The sequence below is a fragment of the Eleutherodactylus coqui genome, chromosome 10 (genome assembly GCF_035609145.1).
Source record: "Eleutherodactylus coqui strain aEleCoq1 chromosome 10, aEleCoq1.hap1, whole genome shotgun sequence".
Lineage (NCBI taxonomy): Eukaryota > Metazoa > Chordata > Amphibia > Anura > Eleutherodactylidae > Eleutherodactylus > Eleutherodactylus coqui.
Window position 1 is genome coordinate 119,915,012 of NC_089846.1, and position 26,950 is coordinate 119,941,961.

General features: G+C 50.4%; 2 protein-coding genes across 2 annotated transcripts; one reads left to right on the plus strand and one right to left on the minus strand.

Annotated features, from left to right (window-relative positions):
- Positions 1-5,142: 5,142 nt before the first annotated feature.
- Positions 5,143-9,967, plus strand: LOC136580888 (protein EOLA1-like). Its single transcript, XM_066581787.1, has 2 exons — positions 5,143-5,531; positions 9,472-9,967. Exons 1-2 carry the CDS (start codon positions 5,279-5,281, stop codon positions 9,708-9,710), a joined length of 492 nt encoding a protein of 163 aa, XP_066437884.1. The 5' UTR covers positions 5,143-5,278; the 3' UTR covers positions 9,711-9,967.
- A 3,350-nt stretch (positions 9,968-13,317) lies between these two features.
- Positions 13,318-26,221, minus strand: TMEM185A (transmembrane protein 185A). Its single transcript, XM_066581788.1, has 7 exons — positions 26,021-26,221; positions 22,864-23,040; positions 20,241-20,451; positions 19,025-19,108; positions 18,745-18,921; positions 16,387-16,510; positions 13,318-16,313 (listed from the first exon to the last, which is right to left on the minus strand). The coding sequence occupies exons 1-7, from the start codon at positions 26,056-26,058 to the stop codon at positions 16,069-16,071; spliced, it is 1,056 nt and encodes a 351-aa protein (XP_066437885.1). The 5' UTR covers positions 26,059-26,221; the 3' UTR covers positions 13,318-16,068.
- Positions 26,222-26,950: the final 729 nt, after the last annotated feature.

Below are 26,950 nucleotides of genomic sequence, written 5' to 3' on the forward strand. Positions count from 1 at the left end.
TCTGGACGTCTTAGTTTGTGTATATGTGGAATATGAATGCCTGCCATGTCCGCCTACATTGTCTACCAGCATCGGAGCTGGAATAGAGTTCTGGTATAATTATAAACCAGTATTACAACTTGCTGGTCGTGCCGAATTGGTACTGGGGTGACGCCACGGCTCACATGATCCACACGCTGGCACATGCTCAGGGGGCATTCTGGCATTGGACGCCAACATGAACACATGTCTGCTGGTGTGTGTGGATGGGTTGGTTAGCTGGGAGGCGTGTGTTCCGGCCAGCCAATCAGTACACATTTATTCTGGCTCCTCCTCATTGAGGATACCGGTTATACTTTAACAACCTGAAGGTGTTTCTGGGCGGTTGCTGTTCTGTTCTACTGTCAGATAAGTCTGTCTGGCGTTAAGGATATTCGGGGTGTTGTACCATCTCCTAACTAATTGCTATTTCTGCATTAGTATTTAATCTAACTCATTGCGCGCTCGTTAAACATTTATACAACATATATTGTCTATTATAGCAAACATTATCCCTGTTCTCCAACTAAGGAGTGTCAGGATCATCCCCGGTTCCTGACGTGGGGTCGCTCTCATCAGGCCAGTGCTCCACTTTCAGGTAGGGTCTCACTGCATTAGTAGGTTAAAGGGGTTGTCCCGCGCCGAAACGGGTTTTTTTTTTTTAACCCCCCCCCCCCCCCCCGGTCGGCGCGAGACAACCCCGATGCAGGGACCTAAAGAAAGCTTACCGGAGCGCTTACCTTAATCCCCGCGCTCCGGTGACTTCTATACTTACCTGCTGAAGATGGCCGCCGGGATCCTCTTCCTCCGTGGACCGCAGCTCTTCTGTGCGGTCCATTGCCGATTCCAGCCTCCTGATTGGCTGGAATCGGCACGTGACGGGGCGGAGCTACACGGAGTCGGCATTCTGCACGAGCGGCTCCATTGAAGAGAGCAGAAGACCCGGACTGCGCAAGCGCGGCTAATTTGGCCATTGGAGGGCGAAAATTAGTCGGCTCCATGGGAACGAGGACGCCAGCAACAGAGCAGGTAAGTAAAAAACTTTTTATAACTTCTGTATGGCTCATAATTAATGCACAATGTACATTACAAAGTGCATTAATATGGCCATACAGAAGTGTATACCCCCACTTGCTGCTGCGGGACAACCCCTTTAAGTTCAGATTTCCCCTCCCATTCCCTCACCCCCTTCCACTTCCTGGTTTCTTTAGAAGCTCATTGTGGATTTGATGTGAATTCCATATTATAATCAAAAATATATTACATGCAGTGAATTTCACTGATTTTGGGGATGGTGAATAAACCCCCTCAGAGTAGCCAAAATTCACTACGTGTGAACCTACTATGTGAACTCAATCCACGGGTTCGACAGATTCTCCATACTTGGAGTTTTTTATCTGCAAATCCTAATCTTGGGGGGAAAAAAAGGCTAAATTATAGCTCGATTTTTTAATTTTTTTTCTCAGCCACAAAATAAGTGAAAAAGCCGACAAATAACTAATGACGTCTGCAGTTTGCATCTGCATTACTTGTACTTGCCATCATTCATACGGTAACCCTGTACCAAGACTTCCTGTAAAGAAGAGCTATGAGGAAATACTCTGAGATCCGGGAGCCGATGCTCAATGACCTCTACAAATAGATGTAGGACTGCAATAAACCCCGGCAGAAGTAGAGCCGAGGATTAGACTTGTGCTATAGTATATTGTATCTGGGACTTCATTACCTCTGAAATCCTGGCTAGATTCACCCCGTAATGTAGAAGCCGCACTGTTTGCTCTCAAGCAATAAGAGGCGGTCAAGATATATATTAATTGTCACTTCTGTTTAACAAGCTATGAATTTGCACTTCACAGATGTAACGCGTGTAGAGATGAGCGAGCACATACATTAAGGCGATTTACTCGAGATTCGGGGGACGGCGGAGGGGAGCAGGGTGAAGAGTGAGAGAGATCTCTCTCTCTCTCACTCCCGATCCCCTCCACAACCCCCTGTGCCCCCCCCCCCCCCCCCGAATCTTCAGGGACGAGCCAGCAGGTACTCGAAAAAGGCGATGCTCTCTCGAGTAAATCGCCCTAACGGGTATGCTCGCTCATCTCTAAACGCATGTCACCGGCACTCAGAGGCTCCGGAATGTGTGCGGCTTTCCAGAAAATGTGTATATATATATATATCACACACACACATGCAGACGTTATTATGTTTTAAAGGCCACCATCGACAGGCATTTCTCTATTAAGCCTCCGGCACAGCGCTGTCCGGCATGTTCAGGCCATTACATACATGCAGTTGTCTAAAAACACAAAATGAAGAAAGTTACTCCAAAAGTTCTTCTTTTTATTCTTTGGCGCCCCGTGTGTATATGCATGGTCACGAGTCATCTAAGCGGTGCTTGCACCTCCCAAGGTCACTGCCTCTGCAGACTAATTACACCTCCTCCTCTCATTGCCTCCTCCTGATGTAAGTCCTTATCATGCCAAAATCGCACCCTATGGCCATCAGCTTGTGTCTACTGGCAAATGCACATTGAAAGGAGGTGAAGTCGAGGTGTATACACTTTGCTTCACTGTGCATGTGCCAGGAGATCCAAGTAGAGGTCTGCACAATGCGTTTTTCGGCGCAGTGAAGAGAGGTCTATACACATAGACTTCGCTGCGCATGCGCAGAGGGCCACGCCTCACTTCACTGCGCATGCGCCGGAAGCCTTGAGCAGAGGGCCACATAGCTCATATTCCAATGTATGCACAGTGAAGTGCGGTGTATATACCTAGACTTCACTGCACATGCATGGGAAGCCTCGAACAGAGGGTCACATAGCTCATATTGCAGTGCATGCACAGTGAAGTGGGGTATGTATACGTAGACTTCCCCTCACTTCACTGTGCATGCACTGTAAGCCTCGAACAGAGGGCCACATAGCTCCTATTCCAGCGCATGCACAGTGAAGTGATGTGTATATACTTTGACTGCACTGCGCATGCGCCAGAGATGTGATCAGGGGGCCACTTGGCATTTCTCCTGGTGCATGTGTAGTGCAGCAAGGTGTATATACCTCGATTTTACTTTGCCTTGCTGTGTGTGATGGAAAGCACAAGCTGAGGGCCGCACAGCCTGTGCGCATGATTTCAGCATGACAAGTGCTTATGTCAGCAGGCGGGGAAGGCAGCGGCGAGAGGACAGTGCATTACTTGCCTGACACAGTCGGAGTGCTACAGGCACCACCAGAGGACTGAAGAGCAGGCATTTACATACAGGATTTACAAACTAAATTAGTATTTGCATAACTTTCTAATATACAATAAATATGCTTTGGCTGCAATATCCAGAAAATCCCTTTAAATGGCTATTCCCATTTTATGAAGTAATAACAGTATTGTACTGCTGATGCCATTATGGGGTCCCGCCGCTTGTCTCACCCAATCACTTGTATGACACTTCAGCAAGCAGCACAGAAGACCCTTTATTCCCCACTGTTACCGGATGCAGCGCCTCGCCCATACTGTACTGAGAGCAGGGGGGTGAAGGGAGGATGGTGTTCTGCATGGAGCCAAACTGTATCGGCAGCAGGTGAGGAATAAAGTGCTTTCTGTGCTGCTGGCCAGTATTCCAGGGGACACTATTATTTTGGGGAGCTCTATTGTTTTTAAGGAGCTCTATTACTTTGGAGGGGCCACAGGGTGGTTCCATTACTTTGAATGGGTCACTAAAAAGTACTTTGTGAGGCCACATAGGGGGTACTAATATGATGTGGAAGTACTGAGAGAGACACTGGAGATTGTGTGCAAAGACAAATTGCGGCTGAAAGAAGTCTTCAAGGCGATCTGGGCCTAGATAGAGAAGAAAAAGAAATGCAAAAACTGACTACTGCACTCAGAAAGACACCAACTGTGGTCACCGGAGGTAACTGCACTGTAATCACTATCAGAACTGGTATCTGCATTATTTAGTGGTATACTAGAGCTCATCACTGCGTCTGTGTTATACCAGTCCTATATATATATTATTGATGGGGGATGGGGATTTTGAGTTCAGCTATGGGGCTCCATGAATTCTATATGCCTAGCTATGCCAATAATTTATGACTGTTGGGGCTATGACTTCTTCGACCCCCACGTATCATCCCACTGTCCTGGTTTAGTACTGTCTCCCCGTCTAAACATTCCCTGCACAGTGGCGCTCCCAACAGTTCAGCGAAGGGAACCCCTTAAAGGGGTTTTCCTGGGAAATAATATTGATGACGTATCCTCCTGATAGGTCATTAAGAGTTGATCATCTTTGGTCCGCCACTGCCTGGGACCCCGGCCAATGAGCTGATTGAGCAGCCGCTGTCAGTGGCACAATACACAGGGATGCTGCTCCGACCCATGTAGTGGCCGACGCTGGTTACTACAGGTGCAGCTCTCATTGATTTTCATGAGACCTCAGCCTGCAGTAACAAGCGTCGGCCACTACACTGGTCGGAGCAGCAGCCCTGTGTATTGTGGCACTGACAGCGGCTGCCCAATCAGCTCATCGGAGGGTCCTCAACAGTATTTCCCTACCAAATCCCTTTTATGTCCGGACATGGCAGACCCCTTTTACAAACCATAATATACGGCGGTGATAATACTCATGGATGCTTCCAGCGGCCGATCTCAGCACAGAAATGTTGCGCCAAATTTTTCTCTATAAACGGCTCGTAGGACAGAACTCGGGCCAAACTGTGTAATAAACCGTATAACCCTGACGCACCAGATCAGCAGGAGGGCGCCATCACACATCGGGGAAACCTGCAGAGGAAAGGTCTACTATTGGGGCGCGTTCACACATCGCTGATCTGCAGCAGATTTCATCTCTTCAATTTGAACGCAATTGAATGGGTGAAATCGGCTGTGAATCTGCAACAAAATCTGCAGCGATGTGCGAACGCAGCCTTAAAGGGAATGGGATTAAAGCAAATGTTAAGGGAAAAAATGCTGCAGATGTTCTGCTGTAACTGAACTCTACGGTTTGGCTGCGAAAATTCTGCAACATTTGCACCCAAAAGCAATATCTCCAAGTGTCCTCTATTGTCACACGTTCTGAACTTTTGTGCTGTCAATAAAGTTGTACAAACCCAGCGTGAGAAAGGCATTGTGGGTATTGTAGTCCGTACTGTGTGTACCGCCTAGTGACGGGCGGCGTGTCTTGTGCTCCCTGCAGCCGGAGGGTGAGCGGTGGAGCGGTGACACTGTACCGGCCGCAGTGCCTGCCGCCTCGCCGGTCAGTCTCCGGGGAAGCCATGCAGCTCGGCTGTCTCTCCTTCCGGCAGCCCTATGCAGGCCTGCTGCTAAACGGAGTCAAGACGGTGGAAACACGTTGGCGCCCTCTGCTGGCGGAGTACAGGAACAGCAGCCTGGCTGTACACATAGCAGTGCGGGACTGGGAGCAGCAGGACTGGAGGGACATTCTGCAGGACAGACTGGGGATGCCGGATGAGCAGATGCAGCAGCTGTTACAGCAGGGGGAGCAGTTCGGCAGGGGAGTCATAGCAGGTGGGGCTCTAATAGCTTCTAGCAGCGCCATCCCACAGCTGTGTTAACCCTTCATGCACCAGGGACTTTTTTTGGGGGGGGGGGGGGGGGGGGGGTTTGAAATGTTTTTTAAAGAGTTAGCACTTTTTATTTTTCCCATCGTTGTAGAATTGTTTTTTGCAGGATGACGTGTATTTTGTAACGGCGCCGTTTCCTGTACCGGATGTTGTACTGAAAAAAAATGAAAACCTTTAAATGGGGTGAAATGGAAGAAAAACACAATTGCGGCATTTTTTGTATGTTTTGTGTACGGCGTCCTCAACCGCGTTTTCAAGTCCCCTAGAGGGACTAAAAAGTATTAAAAAATATATAGGTTTAACAAAATATGAAACATTAAAAAAAAAGTCTGTATTCCCTAAAATGGTACGACTGCGCTCCACCGGCAGGAAACACAAGTCTTGTGGCTCCTGGGATGCGGCCATGTAAATAGAATTTTTTTCTACATATTTTTTCAAGTGTTCCTGTGGAAACGTGTCCTCGCCATAATCACGGTGATCTGCCCACACTGTGCCCACCCCCAAATGCATATCATTATATTCCACAACACTTCTGCTTCCACAATAACCTGATTGGTTATTTGCATTGGGTGATTAACAGTGATTGGTTGTTTGGGTTGGGTGTCTAAGGCTGCATTCCCACGAACGTATATCGGCTCGGTTTTCACGCCGAGCTGATATACGTTGTCCTCGTGTGCGGGGGGGGGGGGGGGGGGGAGGATGGAAGAGCCAGGAGCAGGAACTGAGCTCCCGCCCCCTCTCTGCCTCCTATCCGCCCCTCTGCACTATTTGTAATGGGAAGAGGTGGGGAGGGGCGAAGTTCTGAGAATTAGCCCCGCCCCCACCCCGCCTCTTCCCATTGCAAATAGTGCAGAGGGGCGGAGAGGAGGCAGAGAGGGGGCGGGAGCTCAGTTCCTGCTCCTGGCTCTTCCACCCCCCCCCCCCTCCCCTGCACACGAGGACAACGTATATCGGCAAACCGAGCCGATATACGTTCGTGGGAATGCAGCCTAACAGTGATTGGTTGTTTGGGGTGGGTGGCTAGCAGTGATTGGTTGTTTGGGGTGGGTGGCTAGCGGTGATTGGTTGTTTGGGTTGGGTGTCTAGCGGTGATTGGTTGTTTGGGGTGGGTGGCTAGCAGTGATTGGTTGTTTGGGGTGGGTGGCTAGCGGTGATTGGTTGTTTGGGGTGGGTGGCTAGCGGTGATTGGTTGTTTGGGGTGGGTGGCTAGCGGTGATTGGTTGTTTGGGGTGGGTGGCTAGCGGTGATTGGTTGTTTGGGGTGGGTGGCTAGCGGTGATTGGTTGTTTGGGTTGGGTGTCTAGCGGTGATTGGTTTTTTGGGGTGGGTGTCTAGCGGTGATTGGTTTTTTGGGTTGGGTGGCTAGCGGTGATTGGTTGTTTGGGTTGGGTGTCTAGCGGTGATTGGTTTTTTGGGGTGGGTGGCTAGCGGTGATTGGTTGTTTGGGTTGGGTGTCTAGCAGTGATTGGTTGTTTGGGGTGGGTGTCTAGCGGTGATTGGTTTTTTGGGGTGGGTGGCTAGCGGTGATTGGTTGTTTGGGTTGGGTGTCTAGCGGTGATTGGTTTTTTGGGGTGGGTGGCTAGCGGTGATTGGTTGTTTGGGTTGGGTGTCTAGCGGTGATTGGTTGTTTGGGGTGGGTGTCTAGCGGTGATTGGTTTTTTGGGGTGAGTGGCTAGCGGTGATTGGTTGTTTGGGGTGGGTGGCTAGCGGTGATTGGTTGTTTGGGGTGGGTGGCTAGCGGTGATTGGTTGTTTGGGGTGGGTGGCTAACGGTGATTGGTTGTTTGGGGTGGGTGGCTAGCGGTGATTGGTTGTTTGGGGTGGGTGGCTAGCGGTGATTGGTTGTTTGGGGTGGGTGGCTAGCGGTGATTGGTTGTTTGGGGTGGGTGGCTAGCGGTGATTGGTTGTTTGGGGTGGGTGGCTAGCGGTGATTGGTTGTTTGGGGTGGGTGGCTAGCGGTGATTGGTTGTTTGGGGTGGGTGGCTAGCGGTGATTGGTTGTTTGTAGAGATGAGCGAACACGTTCGGCTCCGCCCCTTTTTCGCCCGAACACCGAACTTTGCGAACACTTCAGTGTTCGGGCGAAAAAGTTCGGGGGCCGCCGTGGCAGCGCGGGGGGGTGCGGCGGGGAGTGGGGGGGAGAGGGAGAGAGAGAGGGCTCCCCCCTGTTCCCCGCTACTGCCGCCCGCGCCGCCGCGCATCTCCCCGCCCCCCGGCGGCACCCGGACACTTACGCGCGAACACTGCAGTGTTCGGCAAAGCCGGTGTCCGGGTGCGGATGTGTCCGTAACGGACACGTTCGCTCATCCCTAGTTGTTTGGGGTGGGTGGCTAGCGGTGATTGGTTGTTTGGGGTGGGTGGCTAGCGGTGATTGGTTGTTTGGGGTGGGTGGCTAGCGGTGATTGGTTGTTTGGGGTGGGTGGCTAGCGGTGATTGGTTGTTTGGGGTGGGTGGCTAGCGGTGATTGGTTGTTTGGGGTGGGTGGCTAGCGGTGATTGGTTGTTTGGGGTGGGTGGCTAGCGGTGATTGGTTGTTTGGGGTGGGTGGCTAGCGGTGATTGGTTGTTTGGGGTGGGTGGCTGGCTAGCGGTGATTGGTTGTTTGGGGTGGGTGGCTGGCTAACGGTGATTGGTTGTTTGGGGTGGGTGGCTCGCAGTGATTGGTTGTTTGGGTTGGGTCGAGCAGAAGTGTTGTAGAATATAAATATATGCCGTGGTTATTTTTTTCGTCCATTTTTAGGGGCAAAATAGAGATTAAAATTTGTCCATAAGTTTAAAAAAAAATCAAGATTTTAATTGTTCGCAACATTGCCCATCCCTAGGTGGAATGGATATAAGGTAAGTCGGCACCACACTCTTATGAAAACTGCCAAACAGAAAGGCTCTTAATTGCCCAACCAATCACAGTGCAGCTTTCACTTTACCTCAGCAGTGCAAGACTCCGCAACAACCAATCGCAGCGCAGCTTTCACTTTACCTCAGCAGTGTAAGGCTGGGTTCACACGGGGTGGATTTGCCGTAGAATTTAGCCGCGGCAAATCCGCCTGCGGCCGCTAATCCCAGGATTAGCCAGCCATGTGGACGAGATTTCTCAGAAATCTCGTCCACACAGGACTGCAAATTGGCTGCGGCTAAGCTGGCAGAAGCCGCCGCTGCGGCGCAGAATTGCCGACCGCAGCATGTTCATTTTTTTTTTCTGCTGCAGCCGCGCTCTCCTCTATGGGAGCGCCGTCCGTAGCGGAAGAGCGCAGAGCCGGGCCACTTTAAAACTGCCGCGGGTTTTGAAGCAGCGGTTCTCCCGGCGGAAATCTCTCGTTTTTTCGCTGCAGTCAAACCGCAAGATTTCCGTCGGGAATCCAGCCAGTGAGAACCCAGCCTAAGACTCCGCAACAACCAATCACAGCGCAGCTTTCACTTTACCTCAGCAGTGTAAGACTCCACAACAACCAATCACAGCGCAGCTTTCACTTTACCTCAGCTATATAAGAAATGAAAGCTGCGCTGTGATTTTTTTCCTACTGTTGTAATGGTCAGTGTTGTCATGTGCGATAAAGTTGTTTTAATTAGTAACCATTTTTCCAAAGTAATTGGCTTTCCTTCATTAGCCTTCTACACACGCTTTGTTTTCGGGGTCTCTAGTATTTATATGATGTGTGGCTACAGTATGTTGTGTGGTGGCGGCCATGTTTTAGGTGTTTTCTCAGGTTTACAGTTCACCATCCCCCCGTGTGACGTGGGTCGTGGAGAGCCGCGGGGGCCACAATGGACCCTACAGTCCACAGTGATGGAGCGCTGCTGCTGTTTCCATACTAGGATGCTACTAATCATGTCCTTCCTCCGTATATCCCCCAGCGAGGGGCTTTATATACCTTCTGCTTTCTTGTTGCAGGCCTGGTGGACATCGGAGATACCTGGCAGCACGCCGACGACGTCCCCGCTGAGGACACCATAGAACTAGAGAATAAAGCCTTGTTAACGGGGCTGCAAGGAAAATACCTGACGGCCGTCTCCAACGCCCGGTGGTTGCTGAGACCAATCCCAGCGCGAGGGGGAAGAGACATTTGGCAAGTGACCATACCGGACGAGTTCATTCCCTGTTGGGCCACGGAGGCGGCTGCCAATACCTAATGTACCTGAGCCGTCGGTGAGCGGAGGAGAACCGCAGCCATGTCCTCATACCGGTCTCGTCTCCTACGTGCTGGCGGCGCCTCCTAATGCCAGAGGATTGTCATCCGTGTGCCATCTCGCGGCAATAAACTCATCTCATATACAACGCCGCAGCGGTCCATGTTTATCACCAGTCTGGACGTCTTAGTCTGTGTATGTGAATGGCTTCTATATTAGCCTGTATTGTCTACCAGCAGATCTTAAAGGGAAAAAAAAAAAAAAGTGTCTGTTCGTTTTTTTTCCCCTAAAATCAATTTAGAGTCTATAAACTTTCGCATTCCTGGTCACTGCACTAATTTTTACTGTTATGCTCATCCCTCCCTGGTATATATCTATCTTCTATTGATCCCAACATGCCCTTTTATCCTGTCTCAGGTATTTATCTAGTGTCCGTGCCCTCCCATGTGATCATGTGTATATATCGAATACATCTTTAGATTTGTTCCATTTTGCCTGAGGAAGGATCCGGAGAGGTTTGAAACCGTGCTGTAACAACATGTAATTGATTTCAATGGGAAACATTCCATCACATTCGCATGTACAGCGCACGGCATTCAAAGGTCCCATTGAAAGCAATGAACGAGGCGTTCTGAGGAAGATAGTGATGTGGACAGCTGAGGCACAGTACACCGTCTTCCGATGGCCGCACTTGGGTGTGGCAGTTGGCTGTAGAGCGGTTTTTACCCGACTGCATCTTCCCAACAGTGAAGTTGGGAGAAGGTCCTGCTATGGTGTGGGGAGTATTTCTACTGGGGAGCAGCAAGGCCATTAATTATAGTGAAGTCCACCCTCCATGCCAATGGGTACAGAGACATTCTGGACAACGTGGCATCACTTTTACCTTGTGGCAATACTTTGGTACAGCTCCGTGTCTCTACCAACATGACGGAGCACCATGTTATACGGCACACAGTGGTTGGTTTGAAGGGAAGAAAATCTGCAAATTTCATTGGCCGGCCCAAAGTCTGGATCTCAATCACTTTGATCATCTTTAGGATGAAGTGGAGCTCCATATCTGCACATGCCAATCATCCTCCACATCGCTCTCTGAAGCTCTCCTTGAGGAATGGAGGCAACTATGCCCCTCCCTACACATTTATCAGAGGGTTACTGCTGTCATTGAGCCTAAAGGCGGCCCAACACCGCATTGAAAAATGTGATCGAATTTCATCAAATTGTCCCCAAACTTTTGTTAATATGGTGTAGATCTGCCGGCTAGGAGTTGTATCAATGCCAGTCTCTTTCCAGCATGATAAACATCTGCATAGGTTTGCGGTAAACTGATATTGGCCACTTGTTGGGTTATTATACAGGGCGGGCCACAGAAAAGTAGCCCATCTCTGATCCCAGAGCCACACTCTTGTGATAGTGGTCTAAAAGAAAATCTGCCTTTATCGTCCATTGCAACCAATCACAGCACAGCTGTCTTATACTGCTGGGGTAAAATGAAAGCTGCGCTGTGATTGGTGGCCACGGGCACCCAGGACAGATTTTCGTTCAGACAGCTTTCAAAGCCTCTTTCACACAAGCATTTTATCGGGATCATCTTAAGCATTGGATTCCAATGCACTCGTTCAGATAGCCGCTTTTCAGCCGTGTCAAAACATTGCGGTCGCAATAATGTGACATCGCAACTAAATATGCTTTGCACAGCTGGAAAAGATAGGTCCTGCCCTATCTTTCGGTCACGATCAGCTGGGGGCTCCCATAGGCTTCTATGGGAGCTGCCGGCAAAGGGATGGGGAGGGAGTTTAGCAGTGGCTAGCGCTGCTAAAGTATGTCAGCTGGCTCTATTTAAATAATAGAAGCCATGCTGACATTTAATGCCGGCCGCTTGCCAAAAATACTATTGAAGACCTATCATCAGAATAGGTCATCAATAGTTGATTGGCCAGGATCCGCCGCTTGGGACCCCGACCATCAGCTGTGCGGGCGCAAGCTGTCAGCGCTGCAGCAACAGAGGTGGAGTGGAAGCATCCGCGCCGGCCACCCATGGAGTGGCTGGCACTGGCAACTGCAGGCATGGCTCTCAGTGAAATTAATGAGTGCTGTGCCTGCAGTTACCAGCGCCGGCCACTACATGGGAGGTCGGCACGGGGGCCTCAGCTCCGACCTCAGTTATTGCAGTGCTGACAGCTTGCGCCCGCACAGCTGACAGGTTGGGGTCCCAAGCAGCGAATCCCGGCCGATCAACTATTAATGACTTTACTATTGATGACCTATCATCAGGATTTTTTGACTGGAAAACCCCTTTAAGTCAGTCAGTGTTCCTGGCATGTCCAGCACGGTCTACACCATTTTCCCATAAACCTGCAGTGGTGCAGGAGGCAAAAACATGGCAGAAGCTATTGATGACCTATGCTCTGGATCAGCTGCTTAAGATCCCTGCGATCAGCTGATTGCCTGGCCCACTGTTAGTTCAGCGGGGCTGGACGAAGTCATCGAGGAAGGGAGCAGAAGTGCCATAGACTGCTTCACTTCCGTTGAAGTCAAAAGGGAGCTGAAGCCGGCAATTACACTTGGTTCACCCCTGTGGCAGAGGTGAAAATGCTGCGAGTTTAACAGCCAGCTTCAGCTTCCACTCTCGTACCCGATGAGGCTGTCCAGCCCCACTGCACCGTTGGCTGATCAGGTGATCCCCGGGGATCTCAAGCGGTGGGTCCCTGGCAATCAACTATTGACCGACAGTTTTTGCTTTAAATTTGAATAATGCCATTGGGGCTTATGGGAAAATGACAAGGGCCGACCTGGGTATGATGGCAAACAGTGGCAGCGACTTCTGAGGAGAGTTAGGTGGTGATCCCCGCTGATGGTTCTCTTTAAGCAGAAAGTTTACTAGATTTAAAGAAGTTCTGTGATGAGGCAGAAGAAAGCCGCTATCTATAAAATGTCCAACAAGATGTTAGCCTAGTGGGAGCTCTACTGCCCCCTATGGGAGCAAAACTGAACCAATGCTCTATGGTACATACGGCATCCAAAAGGAGCACGCCAGGAGTACGCGGGGATAAATTTGAGAGAAAACTGAAACAACAACTTTGTATGCCTGGATACGATATCCAAAACATAGAAAGAGCGTGAAGAAGTACCGTATTTTCCAGCATATAAGACGATCTTTTAACCCCGAAAAATCTGCTTTGCAGTCGGGGGTCATCTTATACGCGGAGTATAGTGTCCCAAAAAAAAAAAAACAAAACAATACTCACCTCCCACGGCGCTGGCAGAGCATTGCTTTCCATTCATGACGTCATTAAATGGCTGTGATTGGCTAACGCCAGACTAAGTTAGCCAATCAGAGCATTAGCTTTCTGGAGGTGGGGCATTCAAGCCCCACTTGCAGAAAGCAATGCTCTGCCAGCGTGCATGAAGGAGCGACAGCCTGCAGCAGCGCTGCCGGAGGTCCCCCCCCCCACACTGTATTTCCGGTATAAGAGACGAAAAGTCGGGGGTCGTCTTATACGGGAAATACAGTACATTTAACAGAATGGAGGTCATGCGAGTTTTGTGCGTCTTGCAATGCACAAACCTTGCGCAATATTCCCACCCGAGAGTCGTAAAGAAATGTAGAGCATTTGATGAAGGGTTTATTCACCGCGTTGTGCTGTACGACAGACCGCCTAATAACTTATTAACATTCATACCGATATCCAGAATACTTTACAATGAAATGGCGCGTTCTTGTTACAGCGGAGCGTTAATGGCGACGTTACAACGGGAGCTTCTCGCGCTTTATACAAACCTTAAAAAAATACTCTGTATTTATACTGTACAGACATAGAATTCAACAGAAGAGATCACACTGCTAAAACCCGGGGGCTTCTTCATAAATACTATACAAGCAAGCATGGCCGAAACATCTAGACGGCGAAAATCCTGCGAGAAGGATCCGTCCCATGCAGAACATACGAAGCTTGCATCTGGCATACAACCATTGCATAAAAAAAAGGCTTTTGCTAGTGGCACAACGGAAGGACACAAGAGCAGGCACAAGGTTTCCTCGCACACTGGCTGCTCAAGTTTAAAAGAAAAGGCAAGTGGGATTACACATTGTGAGCTGAACAGTCCAATGGGCGGTCCTATCCGTGTCTGACTGTACATACAGAATTGTCAATCACCGATAGCTCCGCCCACTGGACTCTTCAGCTCAGGATGAGCAGAGATATAAATGAATAAAATACAAGTTGTCCAGAATCTTTCCTCATAGAACTATATACAATCTGCTCAGCTCCTCCTGCTCTAGAACATCATGCCTGCAGATTAGGCAGCGTGTTCGATCTGACAGATTCTCGTTAAAAAGGAAAGATTATTCCAATCTGTCCAAGTAAAGCGTAGACTGATCTCTAAGCTGAGCCGGCATGGTCTCAAAAAGAGGGAGAGAACAATGCAGCACCGTGGAGATGTGTGCCAAAAGGACCTGGGTCGGGGAGGGGGGGGTGGGTATTGTTTCTCCTTAGGGAGAGCATCAAGTAGGTGTGGAAGTATAAGGCCATGCATGCTCCTCTGGGACATTTATGTAAAATGAAACAATGCCTCTACAGCACCACCTCTTGGAAGGCAGCATTAGTGCAAGTCAAACTTAGACCTTTTAACAATGACTGGGAATATGAGCAAAACCCGAAACAGCTGTCTGCACGTGGTTTATCTGTTCCTTCTGGAGAAGACTCATGTTGCTTTGCCTCATATTCCCAGTCATTGTCACAAGGCTTGTTAAAAGGTCTGACATTGACTTGCAGGAATGCTGCCTTTTAACAGGTGGCGCTGTAGAGGCATTGTTCCATCTTCTCATTTGTTTAAGAGGACCTGTCGCTCTTCTGACGCGTCTCTTTGACTTAGGCTTCATTCACACGGGTGATGCGCTTTTACGTCGGCCACATTGCGGCATAAAAAAAAAAGAAAGAAAAATAGCGTCGATCGAGTCCAAAGATTAGAGTTTTCTCGTCCACTCATACGGGCGTATCGCATTAAAAAAATACGCTGCATAGCGGAATCCCGTCGGTCCGTAGAAATTCTAATTCTTAAACAAAGCCGGCTGTCTTCTTTTCTGAGTGCCGGACATAACTAAACTCCCTCCTCCTCCCTTTTTTTCAGCTCCAGTAGGAGTCTATGGGAGCCTCCAGTGTTTTTCATCAAAAGATAGGTCTTAACCTATCTCTTGACACATGAAAAAAAAAAAAAAAAGACCGGCGACCATCTTCGGTCGCTGTTTTGAGGGTGACATTTTTTTTCACTGCCCGAAAATCGCCCATGTGAATGTATAGGAATCCAATGCTTCACATGGTTGCGATTCTCGTCCGACTTTTTATTTGGGCAAAAATTGCCACGTAAAAACACTCATATCAATGAGGCCTAAAAGTGACCCTCTGGGTTCAGGATAGGATCCTGTTCCATGACCAGAGGGGGTAGATTACTAGCAATTCTTCTCTGCCGCTCCTCCGATCTGCTCGTTCTGGTTCTCATTTTTGACCATCCAATATGACCAACGCAATCTTCAGACTACCCAATTTCCAGAGTGAACGGGTAGTGTTAGACTACCAATACACTACATCAGCACTGGGCAATCAGAGAGCAGTGCACATAAGGCAGTTAGAAAATTGCTGCAGCCATATTGGATGGCCATAACCAGGACTCAGAACTGGTGAAACAGAGGAGTGATAAAGACCAACCACAGGTGATGTACCCTCCCTTTAAAGCAACCCTCTGGTACTGGGCAGACAGAGATGGCCACACGGCTTCCCCGACTACCTGATGCCCGCTGTGCATTAGTATGCATTGGTAGTCCTGTGAGCAGCACTGGCCAATCAAAGCAGCCTGTAGTGTCCTAGAGGAGGGTCCCTTTAATACTGGTATTCCTGTGTTTATTCATACATTTTCAGGAAAAGTAGCAGAGGAGAAAAAAAAAAGGCATTACCACTCCCCCTGTTCATAGCGGTTGTCCTTACACAGTTTGTTACTGTCAGCACTGATTGGACAGTCAGTGTTTAGAGACACACCCCTTTGACAATGGATAAGAGTAACACCAAATTGTCAAATTATTCCTATCTTTCCAGGAATAACAACAGAGGACCGGCACAACGCAAAATTGTAGGAATGCTCCAGAATCATTTGTTCATAGGGCATACAAGCATCTGATGAGACAGACGTGTCAAGAGGGCGGACTGGTCCTCTTTAACCGGCGTTACAAAGTAGACAAAACAAAAGCTAAAAGAAAACTAAGGCTTAAGACTGAGGTCAGTAGCGTTTACAGTCTAGTAATAATTGCGGAGGTCAGCTGCAGTCCATCGAAAAAATAAGAAAGGCATTGGCGCAGTTTGCGAAAACGGCATTAATCTGGCATGTCGATGTTGAGTTTGGGTGGCGGCACCACGTACTTCCCCGGGCTCTGAGTGATGACCACACCAGTCTTCTTGCGGAACATGGGCGCTATCTTGGGTGGCTCCGGCACGGGGGTCTCCTCGGCATCTTCACTGTCTTCATGGTGGATGTCATAGGAGATATTGCCATACTCCCGCAGGAAAGGGAAGATCTCTAGCAGAAACTGGCAGAAGTCCTTCCGGATCCCGAACCACCCTGTAAGATTATGGTTAGAGTAAGGCCTCCATCACAATGATGCTGATCACTACACATCATATACGCTACTTACAGTGATTCCCTCCTTTCTGACCAAACGTCGTGGCCATCAGAGTAATTAGCGAAAGCCACAGAGGGACGAAGATGGGGATGTAGGAGAATAAATTATGTCCGTCCAAACGATGAACAAGCAGGATCTACGGGAGAAAAGGCAAACGGATGACAACGGCCTTCTGGAGGCAAAGACGCGGTAACATACGGCCATTAAAGGGGTCCTCGGCACAACAAGTTAGAGTTCATGTATCGGGAATATATTACTATGTAAATCTATAGTTGGCTCCTTTAACCCCTTAAGGGCTGGGCATTTTTTTGTCCTTTATGAAGGCAAAGATTTTTAGGATTTTCCATCCTTCCATTACAGAATTAATTACCGTATTTTTCGCTTTATAAGATGCACTTTTTCCGCCTCCAAAGCCGGGGTGTGTGTGGGGGGGGGAGAGAGAGTTCCTGCGTCTTATAAAGCGGATGTGGCGAAAATTCGTTCCAATCGCCATTTTTAGCGCTATCGCGAATTTGATTTATTTAGCGTGATTGTGCGTTAAATTCGCGATCGCGTGAACAAAAGTGCGATCAGTTAGAAGATTTCTCTCCTCTTGTCAAAAAAAAAAAATAAAAATCAGTACTCACCGTCAGCCAATCACAGCCATTCAATGACATCATTGAATGGCTGCGATTGGCTAACACACGTGCGCCTTCAGCCAATCACAGTATTAGCTTTCTGGAGGCGGGGATTTCAAGCCCTGCGTACAGAAAGCAATGCTCTGCCGGGGACCAGGAGGGAGCGACAGCCTGCAGCAGCGCCGCAGAACGCCGGGGGAGGTGAGTACTGATTTTCCCCCCCTATTTTCCCGCTCTACAACGGGGGTGCGTCTTATAGACCGGTGCGTCTAATAAGGCGAAAAATACGGTACATATTTATGTTTGCATTACTGCAGCAATATGGCCCTTTGGGGGACAGGTTGTAGTTTCTATAGATAAGATTTTGGGGTTCACGCTCTCAGCAATCTCCAGCAGTCCCATTTAAATGAATAGAGTGGTACTGCATACACGTGACCACTACAACATTCTTTTGGGGACCATCAGGACCCCCTTTTTTTTCTAATGATTGGAGTGGGTCCCAGTGGTCGGACCCAACCAGATACTCATCCTCTTATTCGGACAGGGGATAGGTTTGTTTCATAGGCCAACCCATTTAAACTAGTAAGTTATCAATGTGTACTGTATATATGCATATTAAAATAGTTCTCCAAGACTAGAACGTTGATGGCCCATCCTTAGCACAGGCCATAATGGTTTGATTGAGTCTCGTTATAAGTTTATTGAATACTGCCAATACCGATATAAGGTTCTGGTTGACCAAACAACCCATTGAAAGTAAGGACAGCAGCTCATCTCTACTAGTGGCTGGCCTGGTACAACAGCAGCCCTCTTTGTGTGGGGGTGGTCTGCCCTGTGGAACCCTACAGATTATTCTACTAACGGGCTGCTGTCCCTTTATTATTTTTGCCTGGTACAACAACCCCTAATCATCAGGGATCCAAGTGGTTGCAATCCCACCAAACATTCAAACCTAGCGGCCTGTAGGCATTCAATGTTATAGCTCACAAGAACCCCTTTAAGGAAGACTTGGCCTAGTATGGAATACAGTGTAGATAGTAGAGTAAGGAATATTCTCCAAAATAAAGGAATACTTACTAAGAGTGCATCCACTGGTGTGGATTTTGACACAAACCCGCAACAGATTTCCGCGTTCAATTGAAGCATATGAAGTCTTCTGCGGATGCCTGTCAAAATCTGCACCAACAGTGTCCCACTCTGGGATGGCGCAGGCTCACTTCTGTCATTCACAGGATGTAACTTTATGTTCTGCTGCGTTCAGCACCATGCGTCTACGATCTAAACTTGCATCCCGTGGAGTAAGGCCTGCTGCCCACGGCCGTGTCGGACTCTGCCGGCGGAATATCGCAGCGGAGTCCAACATGGCGCCCCCCAAAGACCCCATACTCACTTCGCCGAATCCACTGTGTGCGTCACGCCTGGTGAGCTGGGGCGCAAGCAGTGTAGCACATGGCGCGCCGGCAGTGGGTGACGACGCGTAATCACGATACTTCCGCTGTGCTCACAGCGGAAGTATTGCGTGACGGACGACTTCCATTTACTACAATGGAAACAGGCCGTGCGTTTTCCCGCGGCAATTAGAGCATGCCGCAGTTTCTTTCACGCTTCGGAATTCTGCAGCGTGAACAGTGAACTATTAGGTTCAATAAAACCTAATAGCTGCGGGATATCGCCATCTAGGTTGGAACTCATGGTTAATATCACATGCTGAACATATATAATGTATTAGGACTATTACATACACTTAACATACCTCAAACGTGAGCAACGGCACAACGATAGCCATCCAGCTGACCGCCATGGTAATGTGGGTCCTTCTTTGCTCAGCGATGACATCCATGGATCGTAAGAACAAGACAGACCACACGATGTAGTAGAGGACCACCAGACAGAGGAAGGACATCAGGATCCAGAGGGGCACGCAGACCACCTAAACACAGAAGATGTACCAAATCACACAACTACACCGGCAGACTGTCACCACGCCAGGAAGAGCACGTGGTTCACATCAACATGTGAGGAGAAGCACTTACGAGCCACGGCCAAGTGATGATGCTGTCAAGCCTCAGAGCAATGAATATGAACTGCAGTATATTAACAGAACACAAGATTTCCAACTGCAAAGAGACAAAAAACAAAGTTAGTACTTAACAAGAACACAAGATGGCAGTGTCCACTCTCCCCGATCAACTGCAACTATGTCAGTCTTCACTGTAACTCTGGCATTTTATTCATGAACCAACAAGGGGACTATAAATAGGATTAAATGGACAAAAGTTTTGAACAATGAGAGTCCCGCTGCCGAGACCCCTGCTGATCGCTAGAAAGAGGGGGCTGCAGAGCTCAACTGAGCACTGTGCTCCTTCGTCCATTTTTGCTGTTCGTCTGCTCCTCCTGGCAGCTGAAGACGGTCACACAGAGGTCTATAAAAAGCTTCCAGCGATCAGCGGGGGTCTCAGCAGCCGGATTTTCATCGATCAAAACTTTTGACAAGTCTTTCTGTGTCAAAAGTTTGTGGAAGTGCAGCTACTCTTTTAAAAAAATGGCTAAGGAACAGTCAAACTCTGCTACAAGGTGAGGTTGTGGAAGACAGTTTCATGTCACAGTTCATAAACCATGGAAAGACTGAGCACAGAGGGAAGATAAGATAATTCTACTGCATCAACAAGGTCTATCCTAGGCAAAGATTTTAAAGCAAACTGAGGTTTCAAAAGGTGTTGTTCAAGCACTTCTGAAAAAGCATAAAGAAAAGGTTAAGGTTGAGGACCGTAGACGCAGCGGTCAGCCAAGGAAACGTGCTGCAGCTGATGAAAGACATCATGCTTACTTGCAGTATAAACCACAGGCATGTAATAGAGCAGGAGGAGCTGAGTGATTGATATATAGTTTTATGGGAAAAGACTCTCAACAGAACTTGTATTTTATTAGTTTATACTATTGCTCATCCTGGGCTGAACAGTCCAATGGGCGGAGCCATCAGTGATTGACATGCCTGTGGTTTATACTGCATGTTCCAGATGACAGGTTCCCTTTAATTTCACCTGTAGCAGTGCTAACGTGACAATGAACATTCGTTGACCGGATACCCCAGATCACCGTTTGCTGCGGAGAGCCCCAGCAGGGAACGGGACTTTTAATTAACTTAATGTGAAGGACCCGTCCAACAAGTAGGGCTTGTCCTAAATGAGGAACCTCCTGAAGATCCCTCGGCTGTGACTCGCATCACTCCAGTATGAAGTTATTCCTTACCTCAAGAGAGCGGTCATGACGAAAGCCCCAGACGCAAGCAGCAACTGACACCGGTGACACGAAGAACAGCGGCATGAAGACCAAGAGCCAGAAGTAGTGGTTTCCTCTCTCGATTCGATCACAGACGAGAACTTCAAACATGAGGAGCAGCAAGTGGATCCCCACGGCAATGAGCATGGCTTTAAACTCCACGCAGGTCTCACCTTCTGCCCTGCGGCGTCAGAGAAGGAACGCGGGTTATGAGTGCGGATACTGCCAAGGCTCGTTCACACAGGTGTATATACGCAGTATTAGGCGCTGTGCTGAATCCCCATTGGTTTACGTTCGGGTATTCAGACAAGCGTATTTATGCAACTTTCAGTAGGATGCCCTATTTTAGTGCATATTACAAGCCGAAATCGGCCATTGAGGTCAATAGACGCAGTGAGTAAAGTGGGAAGCACACATATTCACACATCTAAACAATTGGCCCTTCTGCATTTTTTTTTACCCACACAGATATTCTGCAGAAGGGCTCAAATACTTGAGGAGATTGTGATTTTTGGTTGCATAAATGCGCTGCGACCAAAACCCAAAGAGAAACCACTGCGCTAAACCCCTCAAAAAAGTGAGATTTTTTAAAATCAACAACAACAACAAAAAAAAAGTGTGCATGTGAAACTGGCCTTACAGAACAGGGCAAACTGCCAACCTGGTTACTGGCAGTGGGCCTGCCCAGCTGTCTCTGTATGTGGCCAGGCAGGCTCAGCAACCTCTCTACTGGGAATTTAGTTCCCCTACCAATTAGATGTTGCATCCGCATGTTGGTACATGTAGGCACAGCTAGGTGGTGGGATGGGTCACATGACCGCGACGGCCAACGTATGCACAGCTAGGTGATGGGATAGCTCTCATGACTGCGACGGCCAACGTATGCACAGCTAGGTGGTGGGATAGCTCTCATGACTGCGACGGCCAACGTATGCACAGCTAGGTGGTGGGATAGGTCCCATGACCGCGACGGCCAACGTATGCACAGCTAGGTGGTGGGATAGGTCCCATGACCGCGACGGCCAATGGATGCACAGCTAGGTGGTGGGATGGGTCCCATGACCGCGACGGCCAATGGATGCACAGCTAGGTGGTGGGATGGGTCCCATGACCACGACGGCGAACGTATGCACAGCTAGGTGGTGGAATAGGTCACATGACCACGACGGCCAATGTATGCACAGCTAGGTGGTGGAATAGGTCACATGACCACGACGGCCAATGTATGCACAGCTAGGTGGTGGAATAGGTCACATGACCACGACGGCCAATGTATGCACAGCTAGGTGGTGGGATGGGTCCCATGACCACGACGGCGAACGTATGCACAGCTAGGTGGTGGGATGGGTCACATGACCACGACGGCCAATGTATGCACAGCTAGGTGGTGGAATAGGTCACATGACCACGGTGGCCAATGTATGGACATCTAGGTGGTGGGATAGGTCACATGACCGCGACGGCCAATGTATGCACAGCTAGGTGGTGGGATAGGTCACATGACCGCGATGGCCAATGTATGCACAGCTAGGTAAACCATACAATAAAGGCTTGGATACAATTCGGAGACCTTTCAAAATCAGCTAGAAGTTTCACAGCTATAATGGTATGCTCACACGGGGCAGACCGGCCGTGCGGAAAACCCACAACATTCACAGTGGCAGCAAAGTGGATGAGATTGTAAAGGTCTAGTCCGCATGCTGCGCAAAACATCCGCTACGGAGATTGACCTGTGGAGCTTCTGGATCCGCAGCACGCCAAAATAGCACGGATTTTCTGTGCAGATTCCACTTCTTGAATTGTGGGGGTGGGTTCCACAACGAAATCCGCACATTGTAAGTATAATCGGCTCGTCTAACACAGTGTTCACCAACTCCAGTCCTCGGGGACCGCCAACAGGTCATGTTTTCAGGATTTCCTCAGTGTTGTACAGGTGATGTAATTATCATCAGTCCTCAGACATTGCCACAGGGGTTCTTACTATAGGATATCCTGAAAACATGACCTGTTGGAGGTCCCTGAGGACTGGAGTTGGGGACCCCTGGTCTAAGAGGACCCTTAACGAGCTGCGCTCCATGTTTGTACACCCGGGGTTTATACCTTCATTCTCCATTTCCGATCTCAGTTCTTAAATAAATCATTTATTTTAAAAAACACGTCTTGTGCTGTAAATGTTATATGTGCAGAAAACCTGCAGCGCTTCTGCCCGGTGTGAACAGCGCAACCAGAAGGTCATATTTAACATATTGCACTGGGAAGGATAAGGACTCGTTCACATCAGCTTTTAGGTTCCGTTTTCCTGCTCTGGAGCAGCGCCGAAAGGTGCTGCTTAATAACGGGATGGCGTTGAATGCCCCCCACTGGCTAGAAGGGCCCACTGTGTTTCCAGACGGGCGCCTGGCACTTTACAGGAGCACCCAGGGCGACCTGCTGGGCTATTATCCCATTACCAGCAGTGATGAGCGAGGTCCCACGTGGTCCTTGGTCAGGAGGTTGGGCTCTCCAGGATTTAGGGGTAGGGGAGGCAATAAATAAGGAGCTGTGAGCGCCCCCTATCTACAAGCGGATGACCGTGAGATCTTCGGCGTCATACCTGTACTGAGGGTTCCGTGCCCAGACTCCAGTGCCCACCGATGCCCCAACGATGACCATCAGCTTCCACAGCCATATTGGTGTAAAGACAGCCCAGTAGCTCCATTGTATAATCCCGTCCAGCCGCAGCGACAGGAGGACGGAGAAGAGCAGCAGGCAGGCGTAGATGAGGAACTTACTGCAAGACAAACGGTACAAGGAAGGTAGATGAACACCCGGCACCCAGATGGACCAGTGCGGTGTACGGACACTGATGGGAGCCCCCCGCCCGCTCACCCTTCAGTGAGCCCACCGCCCGGTCACCCTTCAGTGAGCCCACCGCCCGGTCACCCTTCAGGGGCTTCTGCTTACAACAGGTTGCCTGCAGCGGTGCCGGTGAACATCGGTTTCCCCTGCAGTCTTCATGGGGAGGGGGCTTTGTGAGAACCCAACCAAAGTGACCGGAAGATCGCACAGGGCTAACCAGAAAGACATGGCACGCTGTAATGGTGGCGACACAGGGCGGCCGTGGGTGAGCAGGCGGGCACCACACCCTTATCAAAGCGGTCTAAAGGAAAACCTTTGTTACCTCCGCAGTATAAGAAATAGCAACCAATCACAGCGCAGCTTTCATATTACCTCAGCAGTATAAGAAATAGTAACCAATCACAGCACAGCTTTCATTTTACCTCAGCAGTATAAAAAATAGCAGCCAATCACAGCGCAGCTTTCATATTACCTCAGCAGTATAAGAAATGAAAGCTGTGCTGTGATTGGTTGGCTAACCCCAACTGGTACAGTGGAAGGTTTGGAGGAGGAGGGGGGTTGCTTGTTCCACAGAAATACAGCGGATGACCTGAAAACTGGTCAGAGTAGCGGATAAATACCGATGATTGTGTAGCTCACTCCGCCATTAAACGGGTCGTCCAACGCCATTTTTTTCTAATACAGCCTTGGGCCCAGATGCCTATGGCTGCCTGCCCACGGGCGTTTTTGCATTGCGATCCCCGCGGCAATAATCCGGCACTGTGCTCCCTGCGGCGCGCTTTCCATAGCCTGTTATATGCCTTGGTATACAATGGGTTTCAGCATTAGATCGCCCGCAGGCACAGCCCTTCCTGGCTCTATATGCCACACACAACATGGAGCAGCTGAATGGGACACGCTGCCACACACAAGATGGCGCCATACTGCGAGATTTGGCCGGATAACTCCCGCACGCAAAAACGCCGCCGGTATCTGACGCACGGAGGGGTCAGCGTGGCAAAACATTTCATATTTGTTTTAAATGTATGCAAATGCACTTTCATGCTCATTTGACGCACCCTTGTAGGGGCGGAGTCAAGCTTTCTGATTGGCTGTCCTGCAATCTGTGGGGACTATATAACTGGGGCATTGTGTGCCTGTGGGCCGGACTGAAGAAGACCCTTCAGGTGGAAACGCTGTGCCTTCAGGCTTGTCTGTCGTGGGAGAATAAAGACATTTGCCCTCAGCATCTTGTATGCTGCCGCGCTACTCGCATTGCGTACAAAAGAATGGCGTCCGTATTCGCGCCCGTGTGAAGGCGGCCTCAGACCAACGGGTGGGACTCCGCATCCAGGAGGGGCAGCCCACAGCAGGTTCCGTCTGTCACCCCGGCCGGTCACCCTGCGTACCCGATATGGCTGCGGCGTTCGCAGGCGGTTATGCGCAGGCCCGTTTTTTTAATAGTTCTTTCCCGCGCCGTTGCTAGGCGATGGCTCGGGTTACTGCAGCACATAGGCAATGGTGTAGGGGCGGCGGGTCGGATGGCCTCCATTGACGCCGTCCAGGCGGAGTCTGCGGGACAATAGCGCACCCTGCGATTTTTCTTCTGCCCGTGGAATGCGCGAGTCATATCAGTCCGTGTGAAGGAAGGGCAGGAGCCGATGCCTTGTAAAGGGCCGGGGTTTACCGGATTCCGCAATTACAGTTTGTCCATGCGAGACCCTCCACCCCCCCCCCCCCTATACACTGCGAGACCCTCCACCCCCCCCCATACACTGCGAGACCCTCCACCCCCCCCTATACACTGCGAGACCCTCCACCCCCCCCTATACACTGCGAGACCCTCCACCCCCCCTATACACTGTGAGACCCTCCACCCCCCCCCCCTATACACTGTGAGACCCTCCACCCCCCCCCCTATACACTGTGAGACCCTCCACCCCCCCCTATACACTGCGAGACCCTCCACCCTCCCCCTTATACACTGCGAGACCCTCCACCCCCCCTATACACTGCGAGACCCTCCACCCCCCCCTATACACTGCGAGACCCTCCACCCCCACCACACTGCGAGACCCTCCACCCCCCCCCCTATACACTGCGAGACCCTCCACCCCCCCCCTATACACTGCGAGACCCTCCACCCCCCCCCCTATACACTGCGAGACCCTCCACCCCCCCCCCTATACACTGCGAGACCCTCCACCCCCCCCCCCTATACACTGCGAGACCCTCCACCCCCCCCCCCCCTATACACTGCGAGACCCTCCACCCCCCCCCCCTATACACTGCGAGACCCTCCACCCCCCCCCCATACACTGCGAGACCCTCCACCCCCCCCCCCCATACACTGCGAGACCCTCCACCCCCCCCCCCATACACTGCGAGACCCTCCACCCCCCACCCCCCCATACACTGCGAGACCCTCCACCCCCCCCCCATACACTGCGAGACCCTCCACCCCCCCCCTCCCTATACACTGCGAGACCCTCCACCCCCCCCCTCCCTATACACTGCGAGACCCTCCACCCCCCCCCCCCCCTATACACTGCGAGACCCTCCACCCCCTCCTATACACTGTGAGACCCCCACACACTGTACAATCACCCCATCCAGTAACTGAACGGCCGACATCCTGCCCCGCGCGGGGCCCCTACAGCTGGCGGCGGCTCGTCCAATCGGTCGCACGATAATAACCGCCGCCGGTCATCACACGGGTGGTCTGTGATCAGCGCCGTCCTCTATCACGGTGCAGACGGGAAGGACGATGCCCCCGAGCACTGCAGCACAGAGACACATGGGGGGCGGCCGGACATCTACCGCACAGGCCTGCACTCCTCCCTCCCCCCCATCTCCAGCCATTCCCTCCCCCCTGTCTAGGCCTCATGCTCCCCGCCGTCTTCAGACCGGCTCCCCCGGGGACACACACTGACCTGGGGTTGAAGTCCTGGAAGAGACCCCGGAGGTTCATGGTGAGATCCCCGCACCGGGCTCTAAGGAGCGGACATTGCGATCTCCGCCGCCGCAAGCCGCCGTAATGCTACTACATACCGCGCACTCGTCTTCTCCGTATAATGAATGAGCGCTCGCTGCTGCCCCTGTATTTCATTCACTACGACACAAGAAGCCTCAGAAGGAAGACGACTAGTAGAAGAGAGCTGAATATGCAGAGCGCCCCGAGGAGACTGTACCACCTCAGTGCTGGGGGGCGCCGGACCAGCGCATTACACACTCCACAGGAGGGACCTGAAGTGCTGGCCATCAATTACACAGAAATGCCAATAAGAGGCAGAGTGCCCCCATAACAGAAGCAGAGTTCCCTTCTACAACAGGGTACTAGAGCCTCCATGCCCGCCTGTATCACATATTGTATCCAAGCTAGAGGCGGTACAACAGGGTACTAGAGCCTCCACGACTGTCCGTTTCACATCGTGTATCCAAGCTAGAGGCGGTACAACAGGGTACTAGAGCCTCCACGACTGTCCGTTTCACATCGTGTATCCAAGCTAGAGGCGGTACAACAGGGTACTAGAGCCTCCACGACTGTCCGTTTCACATCGTGTATCCAAGCTAGAGGCGGTACAACAGAGTACTAGAGCCTCCATGCCCGCCTGTATCACATTTTGTATCCAAGTTAGAGGCGGTACAAAAAGAATACTAGAGCCTCCATGCCTGTCCGCACCACATCGTGTATCCAAGCTAGAGGTGGTACAACAGGGTACTAGAGTCTACATGCCCATCCGTATCACATCATGTATCCAAGTTAGAGGCGGTACAACAGGGTACTAGAGCCTCCATGTCCGTATCACATCTTGTATCCAAGCTAGAGGCGGTACAACAGAGTACTAGAGCCTCCATGCCTG

Excerpts from the sequence above, each read along its gene's own strand:
- TMEM185A (XM_066581788.1), bottom strand. The coding sequence starts at position 26,058 with ATGAACCTCCGGGGTCTCTTCCAGGACTTCAACCCCAG. Across the intron at positions 19,109-20,240 it reads GTCATGACCGCTCTCTTGAG|TTGGAAATCTTGTGTTCTGT; the intron begins GTAAGGAATAAC and ends GTCTCTTTGCAG. Across the intron at positions 18,922-19,024 it reads TCATCACTTGGCCGTGGCTC|GTGGTCTGCGTGCCCCTCTG; the intron begins GTAAGTGCTTCT and ends TTCTGTGTTTAG.
- LOC136580888 (XM_066581787.1), top strand. The coding sequence starts at position 5,279 with ATGCAGCTCGGCTGTCTCTCCTTCCGGCAGCCCTATGCAGGCCTGCTG. Across the intron at positions 5,532-9,471 it reads CGGCAGGGGAGTCATAGCAG|GCCTGGTGGACATCGGAGAT; the intron begins GTGGGGCTCTAA and ends TTCTTGTTGCAG.